Source organism: Rattus norvegicus, chromosome 1, assembly GCF_036323735.1.
Source record: "Rattus norvegicus strain BN/NHsdMcwi chromosome 1, GRCr8, whole genome shotgun sequence".
Taxonomy (NCBI): domain Eukaryota; kingdom Metazoa; phylum Chordata; class Mammalia; order Rodentia; family Muridae; genus Rattus; species Rattus norvegicus.
The window spans coordinates 105,227,051-105,254,323 of NC_086019.1; the positions used below are offsets into that span (position 1 = coordinate 105,227,051).

The 27,273-nt window shown below is 52.2% G+C and overlaps 3 protein-coding genes across 6 annotated transcripts; all 3 read left to right on the plus strand.

The window, feature by feature from the left end:
- Window positions 1–552: 552 nt before the first annotated feature.
- Window positions 553–6,307, plus strand: Izumo1 (izumo sperm-oocyte fusion 1). 3 transcript variants are annotated; one of them, NM_001017514.1, is made up of 10 exons: window positions 553–774; window positions 1,468–1,780; window positions 2,391–2,465; window positions 3,250–3,336; window positions 3,952–3,972; window positions 4,220–4,300; window positions 4,416–4,516; window positions 4,847–5,000; window positions 5,304–5,523; window positions 6,104–6,307. In NM_001017514.1, exons 2-10 carry the CDS (start codon window positions 1,546–1,548, stop codon window positions 6,279–6,281), a joined length of 1,152 nt encoding a protein of 383 aa, NP_001017514.1. In that variant the 5' UTR covers window positions 553–774; window positions 1,468–1,545; the 3' UTR covers window positions 6,282–6,307. The 3 variants fall into 3 exon arrangements, with proteins under 3 accessions (NP_001017514.1, XP_038943432.1, XP_038943426.1); XM_039087504.2 differs by lacking the exons at window positions 553–774; window positions 5,304–5,523; window positions 6,104–6,307 and having other exon boundaries at window positions 1,546–1,780; window positions 4,802–4,988; XM_039087498.1 differs by lacking the exons at window positions 553–774; window positions 1,468–1,780; window positions 2,391–2,465 and having other exon boundaries at window positions 3,948–3,972.
- Window positions 6,308–6,548: 241 nt separating this feature from the next.
- Window positions 6,549–18,978, plus strand: Rasip1 (Ras interacting protein 1). The gene is made up of 12 exons (NM_001106261.3): window positions 6,549–6,645; window positions 6,814–6,954; window positions 7,480–8,144; window positions 9,052–9,407; window positions 11,837–12,490; window positions 14,327–14,364; window positions 14,530–14,681; window positions 14,786–14,901; window positions 15,897–16,140; window positions 16,262–16,434; window positions 17,706–17,853; window positions 18,572–18,978. Exons 2-12 carry the CDS (start codon window positions 6,818–6,820, stop codon window positions 18,769–18,771), a joined length of 2,883 nt encoding a protein of 960 aa, NP_001099731.2. The 5' UTR covers window positions 6,549–6,645; window positions 6,814–6,817; the 3' UTR covers window positions 18,772–18,978.
- A 143-nt stretch (window positions 18,979–19,121) lies between these two features.
- Mamstr (MEF2 activating motif and SAP domain containing transcriptional regulator) lies at window positions 19,122–25,709 on the plus strand. 2 transcript variants are annotated; one of them, XM_001076631.8, is made up of 10 exons: window positions 19,122–19,929; window positions 20,561–20,695; window positions 21,657–21,695; window positions 22,205–22,344; window positions 22,635–22,819; window positions 23,134–23,221; window positions 23,390–23,584; window positions 24,163–24,378; window positions 24,470–24,524; window positions 24,656–25,709. In XM_001076631.8, the coding sequence occupies exons 2-10, from the start codon at window positions 20,638–20,640 to the stop codon at window positions 24,937–24,939; spliced, it is 1,260 nt and encodes a 419-aa protein (XP_001076631.2). In that variant the 5' UTR covers window positions 19,122–19,929; window positions 20,561–20,637; the 3' UTR covers window positions 24,940–25,709. The 2 variants fall into 2 exon arrangements, with proteins under 2 accessions (XP_001076631.2, XP_006229273.1); XM_006229211.5 differs by having other exon boundaries at window positions 20,617–20,695.
- Window positions 25,710–27,273: the final 1,564 nt, after the last annotated feature.

A 27,273-nucleotide genomic window follows, 5' to 3' on the forward strand; every position in this document is an offset into this window, starting at 1 on the left:
TTTGTCTTATTTTGAGATGGTCTCTGTAGTCCATGCTGGCCTAGAACTCGCTCTGTAGACCAAGCTGGCCTGGAATTCGTGGCAGTCTTCCTGCTTCAGTCTTCCAAGTGCCAGGACTACATGTGTGGGTCACCATGCTTGGATCCAGGCCCCTCCTTATCTGGGCTTGAGGCAAGAAGGGAAGAATATCACTATCAACTATGGTTTCCATGCTTTGGGACAGATCATAAAGAGACGCTCCAGTGCCTTCTGGGAGTTGTAGTCCTAGTTTAGAAGACTCGTTTAGAGACTCCCGCATCTCTTTATCTGGACACCAAGGTTTCTAGTCAACCAGCGGGCACCTTGCGAGAAACCTGGGGTCTCTGAAGACACGAAAGGAGGCTAGAGCAGGTTACCGGCTTCCGTTCCGGTCCGTAGGTGCTGGGAAAGTTCTACGAAGGGACTGCCACCCTATGACGTCATGGTAGGATGGGCGGGGCCTGCTTTGTTGCAATCCAATCAAACTTAAGAGTTGGATTTCTAGCCGGAGGCCTGAGAATTACTTCTAAGGGAATTGGGGTCCCACATGTGGGATGTGGCCCGAGTGTTTTGTGAAGAGGGGACGACAAATGACTCTTGGAGTCAGTAGAAAAACACTAATTTCCTCTCCCAGTCTCCCAGGAACAACTCTTAGTCGTGAGAAAGTATTTTAAAAAGTCCTCAGAACCTGAGCTGGGCGAAGCAGCGCTTGAAGGCTCGGAGTTGGAGAACAGCTATTAAAGGGTGTTGTTTAAGGTACTGGGGGGGGGGCCTGAAAAGAGTCTGTCCTGAAAGCTAGGGGTCTCAACCTTGAGAATAAGTAAACAGGTGCCCCAGAGACTGGAGGATGGCTTTGGAGGCATGATGAAGCTTTTGTAGGTTCAAGTGTCAGCTTTAAGGATTTGGGGTTTAAAATTTTTTGTCCTGAATAGTTTATCCAAGTTGGTAATATCCACGTTGGTTACTTGTTAGATAAATTATTTAATTATATATTTAATTAATTAATTTGGAGACAGTCTCAAGTAGGCCACGGTGGTATTGACTTAGCCTCCCAAGTGCTGCTACCTGTTTTTTTTTTTTTTTTTTTTTTTTTGTTTCTCTGGTTTGACTATTGAATGTTTAGTTTGCGGTGTCACATGTTTTCCGGGCTTGAAAGTCTGAATGTTGATCTATTCTTGGGTTCAGAGTTATATAAGAGTTCGGGGTAGCTGGGGAGTGAGCCCCTGGATTGGAAGTCTGAATGGGGTGAGGATGGAGGTGGTCCTGAGTTTGGGATCTGGCTTAATAGTTTTCAGGGATGCAATGAGGATCCTAAAGTTTGAGGTCCAGGAGTCCGAGTTCACAACTTTGGGTCTTTGATTAACGATATCTCCTTTTACTTGGGAATATCTCAAAGATCCTCATATTGAGCTTTGGAATCCTCTAAGACTGATTTTGGCTTCTGTTTAGCACCCTCCTCCCTGCCCTTGGTTTGGGGTGAGAGAATCCTCCTCCGGCGGTGCTGGCAAGCTGTGCGTTCTGGCCTCCATGGGGCTACATTTTACACTCTTGCTGGCAGCTCTTGCCAACTGCCTGTGTCCAGCAAGGCTCTGCATCATATGTGACCCGTTTGTGGTGGCTGCAATAAAGACTTTGGAGCAGAATTACCTGCCTACCCACCTGGCGCCCGAGCATCACGAAGATGTAATGAAGAGGGTAGAGCAGGAAGTGAGGAACTTCGCTGATCTGCCCTTGAATCAGAATACCTTTCTGGGGGTTGTAGGTAAGGAGGGCAGGCCATGATGCAGACCTCGGCAGCCTGGGAGAAGGGCTGGGTCCAGAAGTCCTCCTCTACAGGTGACAGGGACTGTAGGTAGAATGAAAAAGTGGCTGGGTGTAGTGGTTCACGCCTTTATTCCCAGTACTTGGGAGGCAGAGGCAGGCAAATCTCTGAGTTCCAGGTCAGCCTGGTCTACAGAGTGAGTTCCAGGACAGGCAGAGATACATACTCTCTAAATCTCTATCTATCTATCTATCTATCTATCTATCTATCTATCTATCTATCTATCTATCATGTATCTATGTATCTATCTATGTATCTATGTATCTATGTATCTATCTATCTATCTATCTATCTATCTATCTATCTATCTAATAGATATTAGAAAAGTCTCCGGATATAGAATCATGAAGTCTTTCTCCATAGCTCACAAGTACAGGGTCTAGCAAGTTCGTATGACAAAACTACAACTCCCAGAAGGCAAATTGTTAGGCCTTTAACCAGGTCTCTCTTTGGCCGAGGGCTTCACGGGTATTGTACTTTCTGTGAGGTAGCAAGCCAATGAGCTAGAAAAGCTGGAGTCTGGGGTTCTATATCTGCCCTCCACACACAGATGAGGACACACTGGAACAAGCATCCTGGAGTTTTCTGAAGGATCTGAAACGTATCACGGACAGTGACGTAAAAGGTAAATGTACCCAAGGATATGGGCAGACCCTTAGAGAAATCATGGCTGGTGATAACTTAAAGCAGATGCGAAGATCCGTGTCTCTGCTTGAGAGCCACTCTGGCTCTGCAACTTCTTAGCCAGGTGACCTTGAGCCTGGGGTCTGGCAACTTCCTCAGCCTCAGCGTGGAGGTGAGCGTCTTCCTCTCTCACTGGCCGTGAGGATTGAGTGAAGTAACGCGTGTGCATTTCATAACCCAATGGCAAGCTCTGTGTTCAGTGCTTGGTCTTGTTGTTCTCCCCTGAAGGGCTAGACTATGAAATGCCAGCCCAGACAGGGGGGGCATGCGTGCGCTCCTAGCTACTCAGGAGGTTAAAGCAGGAGGGCTGATTAAGCCTAGAGCTCCAGAACAGCTAGGACAACAGAATGACATCCTTTCTGAGCAAATAAGAGAGTGGCGCTGGTTGTGGTGGGACACACCATTAATCCCAGCCCTGGGGAGGCAGAAGCTGTCAGATCTCTGAGTTTGAGGGCAGCCTGGTCTACACAGAAAGTTCTAGGCCAGCCAGGACTACATGGTAAGACCCCAGAAAAGAGAGAGAGAGAAAAAAAATGAGGGGTCGGGATGTTGGATGTGGTGGTGTACCCTTGAAGATGGAGGCAGAAGGATGAGGTGTTCAAGATAGCCCCCAGCTACACGGTGAGTCTGAGGTCACTTGTCGTGGTAGCCACAGTATAGGGGATGCTAAGCTGTACCTCATCCCTGAGTTTGGGGGGCTCTTCTCTGGCTCTGCTTTCTCCTAGGAGAGCTCTTTGTAAAGGAGCTATTTTGGATGCTTCGTTTGCAAAAGGACATCTTTGCCACCCTTGTTGCACGTTTCCAAAAGGAAGGTGAGGGAAGATGGAGGGCCAGGACACACACACACACACACACACACACACACACACATGCACACGCACACGCACACACACACACACACCACACACACCCTTGGGTTCCTTAACTCTGCCTCCACTCCCAAGAACACCTTGCCCAGGTCCTTCCCTACCTGCCCCACAGCTCCTAAATCTCAGACCTCTCTGTTCAGCATGCACTCCTCCCTTTGGGGCATGGTAGTAAAGCCTGTACTTCCAGGAGGATTGCAAGTTTGAGGCCACCTTGGGCTTAGTGCTGAGATGCTGAGATAGAAGGCCTTTCTGTAACTTAACTCTTGTGACTTGATGGGTGGAGGCAGGAAGTTAAATGTTACAGGTCATCCTCATTGACATAGCAAGTTTGAGACTAGCCTGGGCTACATGAGACTCCTTTCTTTTTTCTTTTTTTTCTTTTTTTTTTTTTTTTTGGTTCTTTTTTTCGGAGCTGGGGACCGAACCCAGGGCCTTGCGCTTCCTAGGTAAGCGCTCTACCACTGAGCTAAATCCCCAGCCCCGAGACTCCTTTCTAAAAACAAGAATAAATCTGATTTTCTTTCTCTTTCCCTCCCTCCTTTCTCCCTTCGGAGGCAGTTTATTGTCCTAACCAATGTGGTGAGTCCAATATGCATAACTTGCTCCTATTGCCCCATGAGCCTCCCCTCTGACCGATCCCTGGACCTCCAACACTCTCTCCAGCTTGGGTTTCTTAGGTAGTGGGCAGTGTTGGGGTTGCATCCTTTTGGTGGGGAGCACTAACAATCTAGACACTGCAAACAGATGCCCAAGGCCTACACCTTGCCACATTCTGTTTAGCACTACCTCTTAGTGGGAGAATACAACTTTAACCTTTGCCCTTCAGGCACGATGTCGCAGACTCTGATCTGGTGTAATAAGTGTGAGAAGCAGATGCACTTCTGTCGGAAATCCATGGATTGTGGAGGTGAGGATGCAACCCAGCGTAAGATCCCAGTGGGGGAGAGGGGGAGAGGCCTGGAAAAGAGGCAGCTGTAGCAGGGCTCTCCCAGAAGTAGCTGCAACCCCCTCCTTCTGCACAGAGCGCCAGATAGAGGTGCATCGCTTGGAAGACATGGTCTTGGACTGCCAGCTCAGTTGGCATCACGCTTCTGAGGGACTTACGGATTACAGTTTCTACAGGGTGGGGACAGCCGACTCCGGTGACCCTTGACCCTAAGTCTGTTAGACCTGTAGGAGCCCCTGGGTGCCCTGCCCTGAACCAGGCCCTCATGGCCTGTTAGAGGTATCCTCTACTGATCCCCAGAGAGATCCCATGCCCTGACCAGGGACTTGCAGCTCCCAGCCACAATCCCGTGGACGGCAGCCAGTCTGATGCCTCCTGTCAGGATTAGGGAGGTCAGCAGTCCTAATTCCTTCTTCCCCTGCACTGAGGCCCCATGACCTTCTCACCCTGTACTCCCCCCAGTTCCCAATTCCCCAGGCCTCTGTGACCCCTTGAGCTTGGGTCTAGGTTTGGGGGAACAGTTCTGAGACCTTGATGTCCAAGGGAAAAGAACCTTACCTGACCAAGACGATGGTGGGTCCAGAGGATGCTGGCAACTACCGCTGTGAGCTGGACACCGTCAACGCTGGTCCCGCCACCATCATCTACTACCATGTCACAGGTCAGTCTGGGGGTTGGAAAAGAGACATTCAGGATGGGAGAAGCTCTGGAGGTGTGGCCTCATCTGTGGGACCTGATTTACTTTGGGCATGGCCTTGTTGTTGGCTATATAACCAGGGTCTGTGCTGAGGGGTGTGGCTTCTCTTAGAAGGTCTGTTTCCCGGTCGTGGAGGTATGGGTTCCTGCCTAACCAGGTTGCCTTAGGCCTCAGTTGGACTTACTGCGGTACCCACGCTCTAGAGAGGATTTTGGGGTTGCTGTTTCCGGCCGCTGCCAGGACTACCCTCTGGCTTTCCTCTGTCAGTATTGCCCCCAAGGTCTGTAGAGGAAAAACCACCGCCGAACATCGTAACCCAGGAGGAGGAAGAGACCCCTGTCCAGGTGATTGTACCGACGCTGGAGCCAGAGCCGGAGCCAGAGCCCATACCTACAGTTACCCATCGTCCAGAAAAAAAATTGAAAAGCCGCCTCTTAATACTGTTGATCCTTGGCTTCGTGGTTCTTGTGGCCAGCGTCATTGCCTCGTGAGCTGTTCAGTGGGAAATTTGGAGGGAGGGTGGGCCTTAGATAAAGTGGGCTTACACGGAGGGAGGGAAGAAGCGTGGGTGCAGTGGGGCAAAGGCATGGACAACGAGATGGGCTTTTGAAAGGAGCATGGCTTGATAGAGGGGTTGGAGGCCTGGGTAAGAGCCTGGTGTGAGGACAGAGGCAGGCTTGATGGAGGGGAGGGGCTTGGTGGAGGGGAGGTGCTTGATGGCAGGAAGGGGCTTGATGGAGAGTGTAGTTTTGGATACGGAGAGATTTAATAGAAGGATGCAGACAAGGGCTTGGATGGATAGATGGACAGACAGACGAGGCTTCAGTGAAAGGGCAGGGCCTGGTGGAGGGAGTGATTTGGAGGGGGCTGGGCTTGGGTGGAGGGAGGGGCTTCCTACAATCTAGTGCTGGCACAGGACAGGAAGCTACTGGGCACCTTCCTTTGGGGCTCACTTAGGAAGACAAGGCTTAATAAACTGTGAAGTTAGGCTTGTGGGGGTTTAGGGAAGTGTGTACTTCACTCAACCCATGACCTCATGTGGTTCTGTGCACCTATGTCTGCCCCAGGGTACTTCACTTTAGAAAAACCAGAGTTAAATCGAAGAACTCAAATGTGGAAAACAAAACCTCTGCGGCAGAATTCAAGTCAGAGGCGGAATCACCCCAAAAGATGGGATCGAGGAAGCTCTCTCAGGCAGAGTTTCACACTGACTCTTCGGATAAGGTTGAGGAAGCAGATAACTAATAAAGATTTGATGTGTTGTCTCAGTATTTGACTTACTCTCAAGGCCTGGTCCTGACTTCTGGATGCACCTCCCGAAACCCCAACTGAGGGGGCTGTAGCTGGAACATGGAGCCTCCCTTTGTAGGCCATGAGTGGTGGGCCCAGAATCAAAGCACAGGCCAGCCCTGCCTCATCTCCTCCCCCAGGCCTGGTCTCCTCACAGGACGCCCCCTCCCCGCTCTTCCTGCCGGGTTTCCTCTTGCCTTTTCCTGTCCTCCACCCAGTGCTGGGAGCTTGGGCAGAGGAAAACACTTTACAGAGGGATTGGGACTTAACGGAGGCCAACGGCACCAGGGCCTCCGGGTGCTACAGGACCCGAAGCAGGGTAAGAGCCACAGCAATGACTCACCCATCCTGGGACCTAGGAGTTCATTGCTTTGCCCCTCTAACTCCCTGGGATTCAGGAACCAGAACTGAATCTCTCTTCCGTAGCTTCCCACCCCACCCCACCCACTGTGGCCTTAGGGCTTGGGGCCTTACCCTCTTTCCTTAGGGCCATGCTATCTGGTGAACGAAAGGAGGGCGGAAGCCCCCGCTTTGGGAAGCTCCATCTCCCTGTGGGCCTGTGGATCAATTCCCCAAGGAAACAGCTCGCCAAACTGGGGCGGCGCTGGCCTAGCGCTGCCTCTGTCAAGTAAGTGACCAACCTCTATGGTGTGCCTGCATCTGTCCCTATTTATCTCTGAGCCATGCCAGGGACCCTACAAAAGTGGGCAGTGATTTCTGTCCTAAATAGACAAGTGACGGGGGGTGGGGGTGGGGGGGTGGCAGTGGAACAAGGTGACAATGAGGCACAGAGGAGTGCATCAGGCTGGATGGGCACTGGGATGGAACACAGTAGATATCTCTCTGTTCACTTTATTTCTTACCAAGGGTTCTATCTTTATTATATTACTTATCTTACCTCCATTCTTCCCACCTCACACCACCATCTTGGTTTTCTGCCCCCACCCCTGTCTGTGTCCCTCTCTTTGGTTCTTTGTCCCTGACTCTTTGAGTTTCTGTCCCTCTCCCTCTCCCGGTTTTTCTGTGTCTTCGGCACATCTCTCGGGGTCACTTTTTCTCTGGGTGTCTCCCTGTGTGTGTGTGTCTGTCTCTCAGTGTGTGTCTCTGTCTCTGATTCTCTCTTCTGCGTCCTCTCTGCCCACTTCCTCCTCAGGTCCTCGTCCTCCGACACGGGGAGCCGCAGCAGCGAGCCCCTGCCGCCACCGCCGCCGCCGCACGTGGAGCTGCGGCGCGTTGGTGCGGTGAAGGCGGCGGGGGGCGCCTCGGGCAGCCGAGCCAAGCGCATCTCGCAGCTGTTTCGGGGCTCGGGGGCCGGCGGCGCCGGGGGTCCTGGCACGCCCGGGGGCGCGCAGCGCTGGGCCAGCGAGAAGAAGCTGCCTGAACTGGCGGCGGGTGTTGCTCCGGAGCCCCCGTTGCCCACGCGCGCCGCGGTGCCCCCGGGAGTGCTCAAGATCTTCGCGGCCGGGCTGGCGTCGGGCGCCAACTACAAGAGCGTGCTGGCTACGGAGCGATCTACCGCGCGCGAGCTGGTGGCGGAGGCGCTGGAGCGCTACGGGTTGACGGGCGGCCGCGGAGCGGGCGACAGCGGCTGCGTGGACGCCTACGCGCTTTGCGACGCTCTGGGCCGACCCGCCGCTGGCGTGGGCGGTGGCGAGTGGCGCGCGGAGCACCTGCGGGTGCTGGCCGACGCCGAGCGCCCCCTGCTGGTGCAGGACCTGTGGCGCGCGCGGCCGGGCTGGGCGCGGCGCTTTGAGCTGCGCGGCCGCGAGGAGGCCCGTCGGCTGGAGCAGGAGGCCTTCGGTGCTGCGGATGCAGACGGTCAGCCGGGGAAGGGCATAGAGACTTGGGGCGGGACCTAGGGGACAGTGGGATGACTGAGTCTTGGACAGGAGGTGCTGGGGGCGTGGCTTACAGAGAAGAGGCGGGGCCTGCAGTATAAAAGGCAGGGACCTGGGTGAAAGGTGCTCGGGTTCTAGGAGGTGCTGTTGGCGGGGGCTAGGGGAGGGACGGGCACAGAGTAGGAAGATTGGACTGGACGTGCTGGAGTGAGGTGTACACAGGGGAGGTGGAGCCAGCAGGACAAAACTGGTGGTGCTACTGTGGGGCGGGACTTACAGACGGGGTCTGATAAGGGCAATAGCATGGTTAAGGAGTATACCCTACATGATATATCTCTTATTACTTTACCTTTGGGGTATAGTTTATTTTATTTTAACCAAGACAGGGTTCTGCCGTGTAGCCCTTGAACCCTTGATTTTCTTACCCGAGCCTCTCAAGTGCTGTAATTATAGGTGCACCACCACGCCTACAACATTCTTTCAGTTTGAATCTCAACGAACTAGGTGAAGGTTCAATGGAATAACGTATATAAAGGGCGTAGCACAGGCTTAATAAAGAATAGGGAGGGGGAAAGAGTTGGTCCAGCCGATTAGAGCATTGGCCTACTCTTTCAGAGGACCCCGGTTTAGTTCTTAGCACCAACATGACAGCTCACAACCGTCCTTAACTCCAGTTCCAGGGGATCTGACATCTTCCCATAGACACACATTCAGGCTAAACACCAATGCACATAAAATTTTAAAAAATGTTTAAATGTTTTTTAAGTTTAAATGCACAAAAAAAAAAAAAACCCTGCATGTTGAAAGAATGAATTTCTAAACTGACAACTCCAAGTTGGAGTCGGGCAAAACAATGTCCAGAGTTAAGAGCCTTTATTTCTCCACAGGCACAAACGCCCCATCTTGGCGGACCCAGAAGAATAGGTCTCGGGCAGCATCTGGCGGGGCAGCTTTGGCCAGTCCTGGTCCAGGATCAGGATCCGGGACCCCCACTGGGTCCGGGGGCAAGGAGCGATCTGAAAATCTGTCGCTGCGTCGAAGTGTGTCTGAGCTGAGTCTACAGGGGCGGAGGCGGAGGCAGCAGGAACGCAGGCAGCAGGCACTTAGCATGGCCCCAGGGGCGGCTGATGCTCAGATGGTGCCAACGGACCCTGGAGACTTTGACCAGTTGACTCAGTGCCTCATTCAGGCACCCAGCAACCGTCCTTACTTCCTTCTGCTCCAGGGCTACCAGGATGCTCAGGTTAGCACCATCTCCCCTACTCATAGAGCCACACCAGAAGAAACACAACGCCAGGAACGCCTTGGGTTGAGGCCCCTCTCCAGTATAATGGCAGCTCCCACAGGGTTCCCAAGTAGGAAACAGCACGGTGGGAGCTGAGGTGGAGGGCAGATACAAAGATCCCATTTGAGGGGTATAGTGAATGTTTCCTTCCATTCAGAGTTGGAAGAAAACATGATCTTGGTCAAAGGCCAGTCCATTGTCAAAAGGACAGCCCTAGCAAACATCCGTTTCTTGAAGGAAAGTCTGTGTCCTGGGTCAGGGAAATCTTTGTTTGGTACCTAGATACTTGTTCTGGGAATGGCAGCTTTCTCGATTGGAGAAATAGGCTAATCCACTTATAAAGGTTCACATGGAAACCACCTGACCTCTTGTTTATGGAGGCAGTGAAGCCCGGATATATTTTCATGTCTGTAGTTTTGAGGATTGAACCCAAATCCTTGCACCAGCTAAGCAGGTGCTCCATGATGTGTTTATAAAAAGATAAAGAGAAGGGGTATATGTTTTGGTGGATGTGTGCCGAGGCATCCCTTCCCCCTGAGGGACCAGCCACACGACGGTATAATATAGAATAGAGTATATTTAGGGTATGGGGTTGACAGGGTAGCAGGGACAGAGAAAGGCAGAGAGAGCAGAGGAGTAGAGGCTGGCCATGAGCATGTGGAGAGAGAGAGAGAGGGGAAAGGAGTGGGGAGAGAGGGGGGGGAAGGGAAGAGTGGAAGAAGGCAAGAGTAGGAGCAAGAGAGAGCAGAGATAGCAAGCAGCCCCTTCCACAGTGAGTCAGGCATTCCTGGCTGTTGCCAGGTAACTGTGGGGCGGAGCTTAGACAAGGCTTTATCCCTGAAAAAAGCTCCTAATCCTCATTGGTGGGTTCTAGACAGGCAGTGGACTTGTGAACCATTCTCGCAGCCGTTTAATTAGGGACAGGCGCTCCAGGCAGATCCTCCTGCATCAGCCTCCTGAATGCTGGCACGACATACCTCCACCATCAGGCCATGTTTCCGTGTATTACATATTCGAGTGTCCCCAGAACATGAGTGGTAGGTTTATGTTCAGAAGGGGATCAGATGGCGCATCCATTTTTTAAAAATATTTATTTATTTAATGTATATTACAGATGGTTGTGAGTCACTATGTGGTTGCTGGGATTTGAACTCAGGACCTCTGGAAGGGCAGTCAGTGCTCTTAACCACTGAGCCATCTCTCCAGCCCGGCGCATCCATTTTTAAAGATGGAGGCGAGTCCACTTTCAGACCAGGGTCTACTGCAGTTTATCCTTCCACTCAGTGGATCGAATAGGGCGTGAAAGAAGGGGCCCCTTTGAAACATCTACGAGCATTTCTTTCTTTTTTTTTTTTTTTTTTTCTCGGAGCTGGGGACTGAACCCAGGGTCCTGCGCTTCCTAGGCAAGCGCTCTACTACTGAGCTAAATCCCCAGCCCCATCTACGAGCATTTCTAAAAGGGCTGCTGTCTCAGTGGAGGTCTCTGGGTGTCTACTTTGGGATGGGGCTATCGAGACCTTCCATTAATTGATGGGGAGAATCTTTGAACCCCCATCCTGAGTCATGGATGAGTGCATTGTAGACATGTTTTCTTGGGAACGAGTCCGTCACTGGGTGGAAAGAAATGAAAGTCTGTTGTAGAGGAGGGGGCTCTTCTTGTAAGGGCACTTTGTTGGGTGGAGCTAATAGAATCCCCGTGGTTCATGGGGTGTCTCCAGAAAGATGTCTGTTCATTGCTTGCTTTGGGATGATTGCAAGAGAAACTGTTACTCGACAGGAAAACACACTGGAGAATTGACAAGTAGGGTTCCAGAGTGATGGTACTGACAGACCGTTTTAGGAAGGCGGTAGGATGTCTGTGGAAGCCCCCGTTCCCGGGGCTGGGTGGTACAGAAGCGTTCACTAAAGGAACCGCACTGTTCATTCAGAAGAGTCGAGAAGGCGATTCGCTGGAGAACACTGTTTGGAAATCTCTCTTTTTTGGGGGGCCAGTAGAGGCCATGCAAATGATATTTATTAAAGGGTGGACCCGGGGCTAGAGAGATGCCTCTGCAGGTAAAAGACCCGAATTCTACACCCAGATCTCACATGGTGGAAGGAGAGAACCAATTCACAAGTTTCCTTTGACCTCTACATAAATGCCATGGTGCTGGTACCCTCTTCCCCATTACCACCCCCCCCCCAAAAAAAAGGGAAGGAACGACAAAGTGTTTTTGGAAGAGGGTATTCATGGGCAAAGACTGCTCAAAGAATCCTTTGAGAACCCAGGAGACATCCCGGAGGTTATCATCATTTAAAGGGGATGTGGGGTGAAAGAATATAGTGTGGGTGAAGGATGCTGTTTGGACACATCCATCCCCACAATAGCAACTTCTGCTTTGCTTTAGGACTTCGTGGTGTATGTGATGACACGAGAGCAGCACGTGTTCGGCCGAGGTGGGCCCTCGTCGTCCCGCGGCGGATCCCCTGCCCCATATGTGGACACCTTCCTCAACGCCCCAGACATCCTGCCTCGACATTGCACGGTGCGCGCGGGTCCTGAGCCCCCAGCTATGGTGCGCCCATCCCGGGGCGCCCCGGTCACACACAATGGCTGCCTTTTGCTGCGCGAGGCAGAGTTGCATCCCGGAGACCTGCTAGGCCTGGGAGAGCATTTCCTGTTCATGTATAAGGACCCCCGCGCCGGGGGCTCTGGTCCCGCTCGGCCACCCTGGCTGCCTGCGCGCCCCGGGGCCGCGCCACCGGGTCCGGGCTGGGCCTTTTCTTGTCGCCTGTGTGGCCGTGGCCTGCAGGAGCGCGGCGAGGCACTGGCTGCCTACCTGGACGGCCGCGAGCCGGTGCTGCGCTTTAGACCACGAGAGGAAGAGGCGCTGTTGGGAGAGATCGTGCGCGCTGCAGCCTCGGGCGCAGGAGACCTGCCACCACTCGGGCCCGCCACTCTGCTGGCACTGTGTGTGCAGCATTCGGCGAGGGAGCTAGAGCTGGGCCACCTGCCTCGCTTGCTGGGCCGCCTGGCCCGGCTCATCAAAGAGGCCGTTTGGGTGAGCGCCCCCTTGTCCCACAAGTCTTTCGGTTGCCCCCTCTCTTTTCCATCAATAGCCACCCATCTGAGTCATTTCTGCCACATTCCTGCGGTCCCCTATAAGTTTCCCACAGTATCTCTTCTACCTCTACCAGCTAGCTCCCTGTTCAAGCCTCAGGCAAGAGGAAACTACTTTTCCCATGATGCTTTGAGATGGGCTGAGCTAAGGATACACGTAGGGTCCTGGGAATGGTGGGTCCATCCACTGTGCCCCAAGAAGTGACTACTTTTAAATTTTTAGGTTTGTTTAGTAGTGCTTGGGATGGAACCCGGATCTCTTAGTATGCCAGACAGGTGCTCTACTGCAGAGACATCTCCCCAGTCCCTCACTGATGGATTCTGGGCAGGTGCTCTAGTGCTGAGTAGAGCTTTATACATGACCTGTCCCTGAGGATTCTCGGCACTGCATTGCGGAGCCACACCCCAGCCCTCTTTTTAGTTTTTATTTTGGAGGAAAGGTTTCACTAAGTTGCCTAGGCTGACCTTGAACTTGAGATCTTCCTGCCTCTGTCTTTAGAACTGTGGATTCATGGAGGAAAACCACTCTAGAATGTGGGAGGAGGCACCATAGGATGAGAAGCGTGAGAAGCCAGAAGAAGTCATTGTGGGGATTGAGTTGGTCAGCCCTTTGGGCATGGGGCAGGGAACAGTAAAATCATCAAAAATCCCCGGTGGATCCATCAGTGGGACCAACACTGTAGAAGTGACTGGAAGGGATAATTCAGGATGAGGGGGGCCAGTCTCATGGAGTGAGGTCCTAGAGGGGCCAGAGACCTTCATGGTAGTAAGAAGAAACTCCATTTGAGCTGGAGGGAAGGAAGCAAACAGATCGCTTGTTAGGGTGATCAGGGTTAGAACGGGAGGAACACGCCTGGTGGCACAGACCTGTCATCCCATCTACAAAAGCGGCTGAGGCAGGAGGATTACAAGCTCAAGGCCTGGCTGAGTTACAGAGAAAGTTTAAGACCTGTGCCTGGGCAACTTAGTCAGACACTGTCTCGAAATAAAACGTGGAAAGCCACCAGGCGGTAGTGGCTCCATCACTTTTAATCCCAGCACTCAGGAGACAGAGGCAGGTGGATCTCTGTGAGTTCAAGACCAGCCTGGTCTACAGAGTGAATTCCAGGACAGCCAGGGCCACACAGAGAAGCTGTGTCTCAAAACAAACAAAAACAACAAAAGTCAACCAAACAAAAACCTTAAAAACAAAAAGTTAAACGGCCTGAAGCCGGATGTGTGTGGCATATTTTTGTAATTCCAGCACAAGGCTAGAAGGATTGCACTAAACTGGAAGCCAGTCAATGCTAATGGAAGTCTTACCAACAAAGAGGTGTGTGCGTGAGTGGGTGGGGTGTGTGTGGAACTGGGAAGATGACTCACGGAGTAAAGTGCTTGTCTTATATGCCGGAGGTCCACGGAAATGTAAAAGCTGGGCAGACATGGTGACCACCTGCCACCCCAGCACCCAGGGAGCAGTGACAGCGTTCCCTGGAGCAAACTGGCTGGATTAGCTGGATTAATGGGTTCCAAATTCAGAGACAACTCCTACCTCATTAAAGTGGAGAGTCGCCAAGGGAGACATCAACATCAACTTTTAGGCCTCCACACACGTGTGTACCCATACGTATGCAAACACAGAGTCAGCTCTGCACCATACATGCACACACAGAGAGACACATGTGTGAGCATACGTGTGCTTGTGCTCAAGAAAGGTCCATTTAGGCGAACTAATTTGCATAGTCTCGATCCCCTCAATCCAGCCCCTTACATTGATTCTTATCTTACTGTTCTACAGGAAAAAATTAAAGAAATTGGAGACCGCCAGCCAGAGAAGTAAGAGAAAGCTGGGGTGCACAGGTCTGGAGAGCCACGGGGTTGGGTCTAGAGCTCAGCTCTCCCATGGTGCCTTAGAGCAAGTCCTGTGACTCCTTGGGTGGGGGAAAACGCAGGCCTTGGAGTTTGGTCTTTGTGTTGAGCCTCCTCCTCTTCTTCCCGTAGCCACCCAGAGGGAGTTCCTGAGGTGCCTCTGACCCCAGAGGCTGTGTCTGTGGAGCTGAGACCGCTCATACTGTGGATGGCCAATACCACAGAGCTTCTGAGCTTTGTTCAGGAGAAAGTGCTAGAGATGGAGAAAGAGGCTGACCAGGAGGGTGAGCTGAGGCCGGGGGCCTGCTTTGTCCTGCCGTCATGCCCTGAACCTGGAGAGCTAGGCTCTAGCAGCCATCCTGTTCCCCCTCTCACCCCCCCCCCCCAGGCCTGTCCTCCGACCCTCAGCTCTGCAATGATTTGGAATTGTGTGACGAGGCCTTGGCCCTCCTGGATGAGGTCATCATGTGTACCTTCCAGCAGTCCGTCTACTACCTCACCAAGGTGCTGCTCCCCTCTGAAATACTCTCGCTTTCCATTTAACTGACAGCGTTGCTCTGACTGACGTCACTTCCTTCTCGACCTAAGAATTCTAGCTCCTTGGAGTCACTTCCCATTTTACCCTCTGACATCACTGCCTTTCTGGTTCATTTCCTGTCTTTGCTCTCCTTATGTCTTATCCAACTGAGCTGGTTTCCTCTGTTTCAATCACTTTTTTTTTAAAAGCTCACACTTGTGAAGTTTACTGTTGTGTGTGTGTTTGCTGACATCACTTCCTGCATCTGACTTCACTTCCCTTATCTGAGCCTTGGTCCTTTTTGGCACTGAAGTATTCTTGTGGGGCTTGATTTCCCCTTCTACCACCTTTGACCTTACTATTGCTGATCGGGTTTTGGTCATGGAATAATACTGGGTTCTCTTATCGGTGAAATAAGAGGGAATCTCCCAAAATATGCAACCTGTATGCTCTGGGAGTAGCCTTGACTGTGAAACCCTTTCCTCTGAGGGTTCCTTTCTTGTATGTTCTTGACAAGTACACTCTTCTGTTTTCTTTGTCATTGCCTTCATTTCCTGTCCTTGGCTTGCTCGAACCTCCCAATGGCTGGCTGCTACCCAACTCCTACTTATGGACTCTCCATTCTTTTAATTTCCTTTGGAAATTCTGTTCAAACGTTTCCTTAACTGAAGAAGGTCCCCTTTTTGTCCAGTGTCCTGTCCTACATGAACTAACTCTCTGTGAGAACTACAAATTACATAATGCAGGAGAGATGCTCTTAAAATATCTAAGATACTTCCCCAAGACATTTCTTAAGACAGGTCCTTTCAGGGAGCCTAATTCCTGCTAGAAACCCATCTATGAAATAGAAATTTGATCACAGAGTACCCTGGGAATGGTGAAGATAGAATGGACTACAATTCCCAGAAGCCCTTCACGGAATTCCCCATTATCTTCCTTGACTGTCACTCTTCTCAAGTTGTTGCTTCTGTTTCCTCCCCAGACTCTCTATTCGACACTGCCAGCTCTCCTGGACAGTAACCCTTTCACTGCCGGGGCAGAGTTGCCGGGGCCTGGTGCAGAGCTGGAGGCCATGCCACCTGGACTCAGGCCTACCCTGGGTGTGTTCCAGGCAGCTCTAGAACTGACCAGTCAGTGTGAGCTGCATCCCGACCTCGTGTCCCAGACTTTTGGCTACTTGTTCTTCTTCTCCAATGCATCCCTTCTCAACTCGCTGATGGAACGAGGTGAGGGTTGTGCTGGGAACAGCCAGGAGCTACCCACACCTAACCTAGGCAGACATACTGAGGCTCAGACTTCAGCTTTGGAAGGAGGTTGACTCATCGCCTCCCATCTCTTCCTACACAGGTCAAGGCCGACCTTTCTATCAGTGGTCTCGAGCCGTCCAAATCAGAACCAACTTGGATCTCGTTTTGGATTGGCTGCAGGGGGCCGGGCTGGGTGACATTGCCACTGAGTTCTTCCGGAAGCTCTCCATTGCCGTGAACCTGCTGTGTGTACCCCGTACCTCCCTGCTCAAGGTGACTCCTGGTCAGCTTTGTGTGGCTTTGAATGTTGATAGCCCAGCTCAGCCATCCTCTGTATTCAGCCTCTCTGTGACCCCAAGTCATCTCCAGCCCGGGAGATGACTTAGACACCATGATGGTCCACTGGCAGGTACAGAAGTCAGTGTCAAGAGTGACTGAACATGGATGTCTTGATGCTTCTGAATGCTGGTGGAACTTGCTAGAAATAGTTTTCTATGCCCCATGTCTTAGACAGGTTGAGTCAGAAATTCTAGTTTGAGACAGAGGGAAATGATGGTTAAGCATTTGTTGAACATAAGCTGCATGCTGGGAACTGTGACAATCATGTCAACAAATATCCCATTCAAAGTAGATTGAAAAGGGAATCGGGTAGATCACATAATCTTACCCTTTTTTTTTTTTTTTTTTTTTTTTGAGATCTTGCTATGTGGCTTTGGTTGACCTGGAATCCACTAGTCTGGCCTTGAGCTCACAAATGATTCACCTGGCCCTGTCTGAGATGCTGGGATTAAAGGTGGTCACAACCACACCCAGTTCCCAGCTGGGTCCTCTGCAAGAGCAGCAGTTGTTCCCTCCTGCTGAGTCTTCACTCCAGATCCTTAATTTCACTTATGTCTAGCTTATTACAGTACTGGGGATTGAGCCCAGGGAGTTGCACATCAGGCAAACACTGCTGCCAACCTGCATCTCCAGACCTCTTTTTACTTTTTAATCTTTTTTTTTAAAAGATTTATTCATTTTATTATATATATAAGTACACTGTAGCTGTCTTCAGATACACCAGAAGAGGGCATTGGATCTCTTTATAGATGGTTGTGAGCCACCATGTGGTTGCTGGGAATTGAACTCAGGACCTCTGAAAGAGCAGTCGGATGCTCTTAACCGCTGAGCCATCTCTCCAGCCCCCAATCTTTTTTTTTTTTTTAAAAGGTTTACTTCTTTTATTTTATGTATGAATACACTGTAGCTGTCCTCAGACAGCACCAGAAGAGGGGCATCAGATCCCATTACACATGGTTGTGAGCCACCATGTGGTTGATGGGATTTGAACTCAAGATCTCCGGAAGAGCAGTCAGTGCTCTTAACCACTGAGCCATCTCTCTAGCCCTGCTTTTTAATCTTGAGATAGAATTTCACCGTGTTTCCTAACCCTGGCCTTGTACTTTGAATCTTCTTGTGTCAGCCTCCTAAGAAACCGGGATGGCTAGCTTGCCCGGTGAGACCCAGCTGTCGTGATAGATGTCTAACTTGAGGGTTTTCTCTAGGCTTCATGGAGCAGCTTACGGACTGACTACCCCACCTTGACTCCTGCTCAACTCCACCATCTCCTCAGCCACTACCAGTTGGGTCCTGGCCGCGGACCACCACCAGCTTGGGACCCACCACCTGCAGAGCGAGATGCTGTGGACACAGGTGTGCAAAAATGGGTCAACAAACAATTGAGATGTCTTTTTTACTTGAGACCCAAGAGTCCCTGTTCCCAGACCTCCCCTCTTTCCTACCTGGAATTCTGGATGAGAATCTGGACCCTTTGATGTGGCCGGATTCAGACACCCTCTCCCACAGGGTTTAAAGAATGGCTGCAATTATAACAATAGTAGAGCTGGCTTACTTTGGGGTCCCCTTCAGTGAGCTAAGAAGAGTTCAAACATTTGTGTTTTTGCTTAGACTTAATCCCCTAACCTCTTCTCTCCACAACTTTAACCTTAACTCTAACCCAATTAACATAGGAATAGGTTTCTCCATCCTCAGTAATCTCCCAAGATTAGCCCAGCCCATCCTCAAGGATCTGGGGAACCTGGGACACTATTTTCCTGGTAATGGGCCTTTTTGCCCTAGTCTTTTGGGGTTTTCGAGAAATTCTCTCTGTAGCCCTGGCTGTCATGTAATTCACTCTGTAGATCAGGCTGGCCTCGAACTCAAAGAGATCTGCCTGCCTCTTCCTCCTGAGTGCTGGGATCATGCGTCACCTCCTTGACCTTTTTAACCCCCTAGTTTTAACTAAAATTCCCATCATGCCTTGGAACGCAGAGAACCACGTTTCATGCTGGGATTTGTAGTTTTTTCTTACGGCGACAAGCCGCCTCACCCTCTTGCTGAGTCTTTAACTCGATTTTCCTCGTACTCACAGGGGATATCTTTGAAAGTTTTTCCTCGCATCCTCCTCTCATCCTACCCCTGGGTAGCTCACGCCTGCGCCTCACGGGCCCAGTGACAGATGATGCATTACACCGAGAACTACGCAGGCTCCGTCGCCTCCTCTGGGATCTTGAGCAGCAGGAGCTGCCAGCCAATCATCGCCATGGACCGCCGGTGGCTGCGACACCTTGAAAACCAATGACAAAGAAACGCGCGCAACTTGAAATTGCACCGGTTTTTAAGGGAGCCCGCCTGGGTGTAGAGCATTTTGGGAGTTGTAGTTTTCCCCGAGCAGACCGCTGAGAGTTTGACTTGTTGGGTTGGTAGATGATCGGACAATGGGAAGATGGGCTTGGGATGTGAATTCCAAGAAGTAATAAAAGTATCTGTGGTATTGACCTCGCTTGTCAAGACTTGGGGCCTTAGCAAAGATTGTTTTTTAAGGTGCCAGGGACTGTGTTTGGAACGTTGGGCGTCTGCCAAGTTTGGGGAGATATTTCTAGCCATGGCCTCAGCTTGCCCTCTAGCACGAAATGTGACGCTGGAGTACTGAGCACTGCCACACGACTCGGAACACAGCCCGGACCGTGTTCTTCTGAGTATCAGACCCCGTGTACTACCAGTGGGAACAGGTCACCACCATCTCCCTCCTATTCATAAAGTCCAAATTCTAGCCTTCTCCCCCAATCCTTCCGATGCTGTCTGCCTACTGTGTACACCGCTGAATTCCAACATCCAGCAGCTCTTACACTCAGAAACCCTCGGGTATTAGTCCTGTTCCATCAGATCCAAGAACACAAACCTCGGCTCTCCTCCCCCTATACCAGAGGTCTAAGCCTCAATTCTCTTCCCTCAGCCTAGAGTCCTGATTTTTGCCCCCTTCCTTTCTTAGAACTAGGGGTCTGGGCCTCATGTTTGAACTTTCCCCTCCTCTGAACTTGACTCCTACTGCTGTGTCAGGAAAAAAGAACCAACAGGTGGCACCTGCCGCCAGGGTCTGAACACGACCACCTGCCGCTGTTGCTCACCCGGGTCCCTCTCTCTGCACCTGCTCCTGTCTGTCGCCAGTGACCGCTCCACCCAACCCACAGTTCAGGACGCGGGGGAGGAGATAGAAAGGGAACCCTCGAAGTGAGCCTGGCAGGTCCTCCAGGAGCGTGTTCCCCGCCCCTTTTCTGGGTCCTAGCAGGGTTTCTGATCCAAAGCTCGCTCTCTTGGCTCCCACTCACCCTAGAGAGGGGAGTCGAGGGCGGCCCTAGGCTTGCGGGGTGGAGCCTAAGGTCTCCAGCCTAGTCCGCGAGACTCCACCCGCTTCAAGGCACTGCTGAGTAGCTGAGCGGAGCCTACCTGGTGAGAAGCCCCTGGGGTAGATACGGGGATCCTCTTTATTACCCTTCGTTCTCCGCTCTGGTTCCCCTTTCTGGTCCCAATATCTTTCCCACAGAGCCTGGTGCATGACAGTCAACCTATTCTGTTTCAGGGACCTCTGTGTTTCCCAGACACCTGTCATATTCCCTGATTCCCTTCTGACCCAGAATCTTGGATTCTAGTCCCTAACAGCATGCAGCTCTAGTCCTTAATCTCTTTCTCCTTCAGGGTTCAGAATCCAGACTACTGCCTCCTGCATTTTCAAAGACCCAGAGCTCCAGATTCCAATGCTCTCCCCCTTAGGATGCAGGAGCCCATGACTCAGGTCCTTCCTGTACCACCAAGGTCCAGGGATTGAGACCCAGCCCTCTGCTTCAGACTCAGAACTTCAGGCCCAAAGCCTTCTTCAGGCACAGTAGTTCATACCCAAGTACTTCTCCCTCAAGCCAGAACTCCAGGCCCCAGGCTTTCCTCAGTCCTAGGGGTCCAGCCCCAGCTCTCCTTTCTCAGACCCAGGGGCCCAGAGACCAGTCACCCCCCAAAAGATCTGATCTGGCCCAGTACCTTTGTCTCTAATCTTTCACGCTGTCCCCAAATTTCCCCCGAATGGCAGCCTCCTGTTATCCACTTTGACCCCGCGCTCTGGTGGCTCTGACTTCCTCTGTCCAGGTCTCCACCCCAGCCTTGGCAATGACCCTGGCAGCCTCCTCCCAGCGCTCACAAATCATCCGTTCCAAGTTCCGCTCTGGTGAGAGGTTGCTTGTCTCTGTGCATGTGGGAAGGGGTCCTGGAGCCAGGGCCCAGGGTCCTAGTAACACTATTCTCTGGCATGAGTGCATGAATCGACCGGTGATGCCCACACGCAATGCCATTTGTGCTAAAAGTGAAGTAGTAGATGAACGTTCAGATGCCTTGCTGAGCCATAGGTGGGGATGCCCAAGGGTGCATCTGTTGCAAAGGACTTAAACTGACTGCTAGGCAAAGCAGAAGATCAAAATGGGACCTGAGTTGCGTGTGTGTGTGGCAGGGGGACCAAGAGCTAACAAGCCTTCAAAGTGTCATTAGTCATGATTTGTTGACTGAATACAAAGAGGTGTCTGCACACTCAGAGAGGAGTGGAAATGTGCACTGGGAAATCTTTGCCCCCAAACTGAGGGTCAAGTCTTGAATGTGAATGGCACTCACGTGGGTGCATGCAAGCAAGAGTAAGTTGGAGTGAGAAGTCACATAAAGCCTTGTGAAAACAAAAGCAGTGTATGTGCAAACTAGAGTCCAGAGAGATCTGAGCTTCAGGGTTCGGTTGGCAGGATGCTGGCAGTGGGGAATGCCAGGGGCAAGACAGAAAGGGGTATTATGGATAAAAGGAAGTGAGGTGTGGAGTCAGTTAGGCAAGATGGCGACTATACCAGGGTAGTCACAGACTCCCGAAGTGGCAGGTGGAGCCAGGAGCATGACTGCCTCTCCGCTGCAGGCTGGCTAGCTTACGGTCTCAGGAGTGGCTCTGGCCCAAGATGCTTAGCTGGCAGGAGCAGGCAAGAGGCCCTGGGAAGGGAGAGGGAGCAGGCTGCCTGCCCACCCGCCCAGGGAGTGTGAAGGGGCTGGGCACGTGTGTGTCCCGCCAACAACTGCAGCTCCCACCCACCAGCCAAGTCGGGCTTTGGACACTCCCTTCCCGCCTTCCCTGTCCCACCTCCCTTTTCCTTCCTCAGTCCTGCAGCTTCGGATCCACAGACGGAATCAAGACTGCAGTAAGTGTGGGCCCCCAAAGGGACGGGATTGTGGCCTCAGTCCCCGAGGAGCATGCATGCCTACCCCACAGGAGCGAAAGCCCAGCCTGTCATTTTTCACAGGACGCAGGAGTCAGTGGAGCCACCCCACCCCTTGAGCTGTTTCCTATTGCTCAGCTATCTCTCCCCAGATACCCTAATGTTTCCTGGGTGGAGTCAGGTATCCCGGCCTCTTCCATGCGCAGTGTCTGAGTAGAGCCTTTTGACTTGTCCATTTCCCTGGAGTCAGGAGATACAGACACCACCTGGTCCTGTCCCAGGAATAAGCCAGATATCTTTGGTCCTAAACAAACAGGCGCTTTGCTGACTACGTAGACAACTCTCTTCCTTTCTCAAAAATGTGAAAATCTGGGTACCCAGGAGCCAGCTGAGAGCTGGGGTTATGCTTCAGGCCAGCCCCTTTGTCCCTGGCACTCTAGCAAGTGCCAGCTGTCTGTTGGCCCCTTCAAGCTCCTCCACTATCTCCTCAGCCTCTGATTCAGATCCGTGGATCTCAGCCTCGGGCCCAGCTCTGGCTCCAGCTTTGCCCCCTGTTCCTGCCTCTTTCCTTGTCGGCCCTGGCGTCTTGTCCCCTGAGCCAGCATATTGTCCTTGGAGATCTCCAAAGAAGGTAAGTTTAGACAGAAGGACAAGTGCCCAAGACTGTGTAGCTGCTCTCCTAGCCGCTCCCTTGTCTTTCTGGCGTCGCCAAGCTGACATTACACATTTCACGGGCCAGGAAAGTGGTGACCACCCTGAAGCATCATCCTTTTCTCTTTGTTTGTTGAGCAAATTCACCCTATATGCCAAGGCTGTCTTTGAACTCCCCATCCTGCCCCAGACTCCCTGGAGCTAGGATGACAGGTGTGGTAAGCCACCAAACCACCAAATCACCAAACCTGGCTTTACTTGCTCTTTCAGGAATCCCCTAAGAACTCCCAACACTGGAAGGAGCCTAAGGTCAGGGGGAACTTGACATATCACCTGTACATGCCTCCAGAACAGAGACAAGGGCCCAGGGCAGATCTCCAAGTGGAGAGGTCAACTCTGGGTCCCCCGGAACCACCTCTATGGGAAAAGAAAAACTCACAGAGACCACACCCTCGGTAGGATTCTCATTTCTATTCTCCAGCAGACCAGAAACTCAGGCCCCATCCTCCTCCCTCAAACCCAAAGTGCAAAGGAGAGGAGCTTGCACTGGAACCTCCTCCCCCAGAACCCAGGCTGTGCGTGCTCCCAGTCATCTGCGGAGATACCCCAGTTGCTTATCTTCCACACCCACAAAATCAGCCCTGTGCTTGCTCCAGTGGAAGTCCAGAATTCCTCGTTTTCCTGCATTCTCCAAAGCCCGTTTTAAGGTCCCTAAATGCCTTTCTCTCTCTGTCCTATTTTTACCCCACTCCCTCATGCCTGTCGCTAGGATGAAGCCTTCCTCACCAAGAGTCTCCAGTCCCTCGCCCCCTTCACACAAGCTGGAACTTCAGACCCTTAAACTGGAAGAGCTGACGGTGAGTTTAGGGTACAGTGTCCCAGGGCTGGCCCTCTTCTTCAGAGCTGGCCCCAGATCTCGTAAACTCAAGGCCTCTGTCGGTTCAGATTGTGGTTCCTCCTCTTGATTTCCTAGTCATCCCTTCCCAGAGCTAGCTCAGCACCTCCTCTCCCTGCCCCCTACTCAGGTCTCAGAGCTTAGGCAGCAGCTGCGCCTGCGGGGACTCCCGGTATCCGGGACCAAAGCGATGCTTCTGGAGCGCATGCGTGGTGGCACCCCGCCCAGAGAACGGCAGAAGCCAAGGCGCGAGGACAAAGAGGCCGCGGCTCCCTGGCCGCGCCTCAGGCCCAAGGCGCTGGGAACTACCCGGCTGCCCGGCACGGTGAGGGGGGGCTGAGTACACATAGACCAATAAAGAGACGAGAAAGACAAATAGGGAGAGACCTTGGGAAAAATAGTCAATGAAATGTTGGAAAGGAAGCGTGATTTGCACTTAAGGGGAGGGTCTCAATAAGAGAGGCCCCCTAAAGCTTGGGGGTGTGGCCAATCATTGGTCCGAGGATGTAGTTGAGAACAAGGAGGGCGTGGTTTAAGGGAGAAAAACCAATGAAAGGATAGGGGCGGGGCCTGTAATCTTACTTAAGTAGTAAGAGCACCTGCTTCTTGAGGTCTTTCTGCAATATAAGTTGAAAGGTGAGGGCTGACTCTGAAAGCTATCCTCCTCATGCACACACACGCACACACACACACACACACACACGCACACACACACACACAGAGAGAGAGAGAGAGAGAGAGAGAGAGAGAGAGAGAGAGAGAGAGAGAGAGTAAATAAAGTGTTTTTTGTTTGTCTGTTTTTTAAAGAATTGGGTAAAGCCAGGAAGGGCCGGGTCAGGGCCAGGGAGCAGAGCCTTGTCTGGTGTGCCGGGCTTATTGAACTCCCACCTTCCCTGGTTCTAGGTGAAGGCAAGCGCGACAAATCGTAAGCTGAAGTTTTCTGGAGCTGCGGAGCCCCTAGTGGCAGCTCCCACTCCTGTTCCCGATCCCGCTCCCTCTCCAGCTTTGGCTCCAGCTCCGTCTCCAGCTCCAGTTCCAGCTCCAGCTCCCTTCCCAACACCTTCTCCAGCTAGCCTGACTCTGGAGGAGGAGCTGCAGGAAGCGATCCGTAGGGCACAGGTGGAAAGGGATGTGTGACTGGGGAGTGCTCAGGGACTGGGCGGTAGACCTAAGCAGGACCTAGGGTCACATGGCCTGTGCTTATCCACAGCTGCTTCCAAACCGCGACATCGATGACATCTTGGAAGACCAAGTGGAGCCAGATGGTAGGAGATTAGTTCCAGCATTTAGGGGAGGAACTGAACTTGGGAACTCCTGGGTTGAGGGCAAGCAAAGTGGGTTGGGAAGAGCACAGTAAGCAGAACCCATCCCCCTAAAGCTCACACTCCTCCTGCAGAACTGCTGCCTCCCATGCCCTTGGACTTCCCTGGCTCATTTGACCTGCTGTCTCCCTCCCCGGACTCGGAAGGCTTCTCTTCCGTCTTCTCTTCCTCACTACCGTCCCCCACAAGCTCCCTGTCCCCTTCTCCAAGGGCCCTCACTGATTCTTTGGACTGGCTGGAAGCCTTGAGTGGGGGTCCACCACTGGGCTCTGGGCCTCCAGGCCCCAGCATCTTCTCCGCGGACCTATCTGACCCCAGTGGCAGTCGGCTCTGGGAACTGCTGCCAGATCCATGGTGACAGACCCTTGGGTTTCTAAGGAGAGGTCATCTGCACCCACAGAGACCCTCCAACTACAGAGGACTCTAGATGCCCTCATCCCCTCCCGGCTCACTGCTGCTGACATGTTATGCACCTGGACCTGCCTACCCAGCCTCTGTCTGACCCCTCCCCAAGCCCTGTAATTGGGGTTTGGGGTTCATTTGCTGCTGGCCGGTGCAAAGAAGCTTGCTGTCTCCTTCAGAGACCTGCGGGTTGTGTGTGCCCCTTCCTCTGGACACTGGAGGCTGCCTGCCATCCGGGGATCTGGGTCTTTGTGCTGTTTGGGTTCAGGAAAGGACCAGGTGAGGGTAGAAGAAAGGTACCCCAAGTTCTAGTTAGAGATGAGAGGACCAGAAGCTACTAGTGGGAGGTGATTATAACCTCCCTGTGACCTTGAACTTATGACTCCGCCCCCACCCCAGTGCTGTGCTCAAAACTAGCTTTCTTGGTTGTTGTTTTGTTTTGTTTTGTTTTGTTTGGAGAGCAAGTCTTGCTGTGTAGTGTCAAGCTGGCCTGAGACTTGTGACAATCCTTCTGCTTCATCCTCCTGGGTGCCGAGATTACAGATGTGAGCCATTTTACCCAGCTCTCATGGTTTATTGGAGGGCTTCCAGGAGCCATGAGGTAGGGAGAGGAGATAGAACGCTTCTCAGGTGAGCCTCTGCCTCCCTCCCTCATGCTGGGACCGTGTCTGGCTGGTGAATTAAACTGTGGCTCTCTCACGTGGTCTGAGGCTCACGAGACTGGCATCTGCATCTCTGTTTGCGCTTTATTAACAAACCCACAAAACACAGCTATATTAGTTACTGTCACCGAGCTGGCTGTGACCAACGTACTCCAGAGAGAGTAGGGAGGGAGAGGGACTTAATTTGCCCAGGTTTTCAGAACCTGATTGGCTTCATGTGCCTTGAGGGGACACCGTGGTGGCCAAATATATGGAGCAGATTCTTTACCTCATGGTGGATGAGCATGGTGGGGAGGGGGGAGTAGAGAGGGAAAGGAGCTAGGAATGCGATACCCCTAAGACCTATCCACCAATGACCTACTAGTCCTGCAGTTTCCTGACCTCTCCAATAGCACCACAACCAGCTACACGTGAGCCAGTGCGGGACAGTGTATATTCAAAGCGTAACCATAAGTGGCTATGGTTTCCTGGCCTCTGCAGGGCAGTTATTCAGCCCCACAAGATGGTGGGGGTGGGGGTGGGGTGGGGGTGGAGATGTGCTCACTCCTAAGCCCAGATGGGCGAGCATATCCAATAGAGCTCATTCAGCTGTGTTGGTACAGTGATGGAGATGGCGGAAGGCTGACCCCAGCTGGGTCCCTGGATGTCGGGACATGTCTTGTTCTCCACGTGCTCTCTCTGCTAGGCTCACTGGACTTCTTGTGTGGTAGCCTGGGACATTCAAGTGTGAAAGTTCAGCTCGAAGTGGTAGTGCACACCTGTAATCCTAACACTTAGGGCAGTAGGCATGAAGAGCTGAGGCAGGAGAATCAGAAGCCCAAGATCAATTTCAACTAGATAGAAAGTCCAAGACCAGCCTGGGCTACATGAGACCCTGTGTCACAAACAAGAATGAACCGGTATACCAACAAACCTGGGGTGGGGTTGGGGCGCTGGAGCTGAACACACCAGACACGGGGCCATTTCCTATGTCTTTGGGCCTGACAGTAAATTTTGTCTCATTTCCCTTTTCCGTTGAGGTCAGGTTATTGGGAAAGATGGGACTAGTGTTAAAGGGACAGGAGTCCATATGTGGGATGTCAATCAGATGTATCCGTGCACAGCCTGGGCCCTCAGAGTTAAGGAAGAACAAGACTGAGTTTCTACTGTGGTAAGGCTCAGGTCACAATCCAAGTGCACACTGAGGGGTTAGGGATTTAGCTCAGTGGTAGAGCGCTTGCCTAGGAAGCGCAAGGCCCTGGGAAAAAAAAACAAAAACAAAACAAAACAAAACAAAACAAAAAAAAAACAAGTGCACACTGGCACTGCTGTGACTATGCTACGTGGGGTCATGGAGCTGAAACAGACAGAAACTCTCAGGCGTGGAACAGAGGTCAGAGAAATGGCTGAGCCTCCAGGGGTCGGGGGCGCTGGTCGAGAACTCTCTGGAAGATAGCGTCCTGGAAGAGGAAAGGGGACGTGTGAAGAAGCTGCTCTCAGGAAGCCGGTGAGGCTCCGTGCTCTGAGCAAGATAACAGAAAGAGGGTGCCTGGCCCAGGCTAGAGGTGCACAGAGCTGTCCGGGGATGAGCTGGAAGCTAACACAGGGGTTCCCGGGCCTGGAGGGTCAACAGGGTGTAGTGGGTGCCT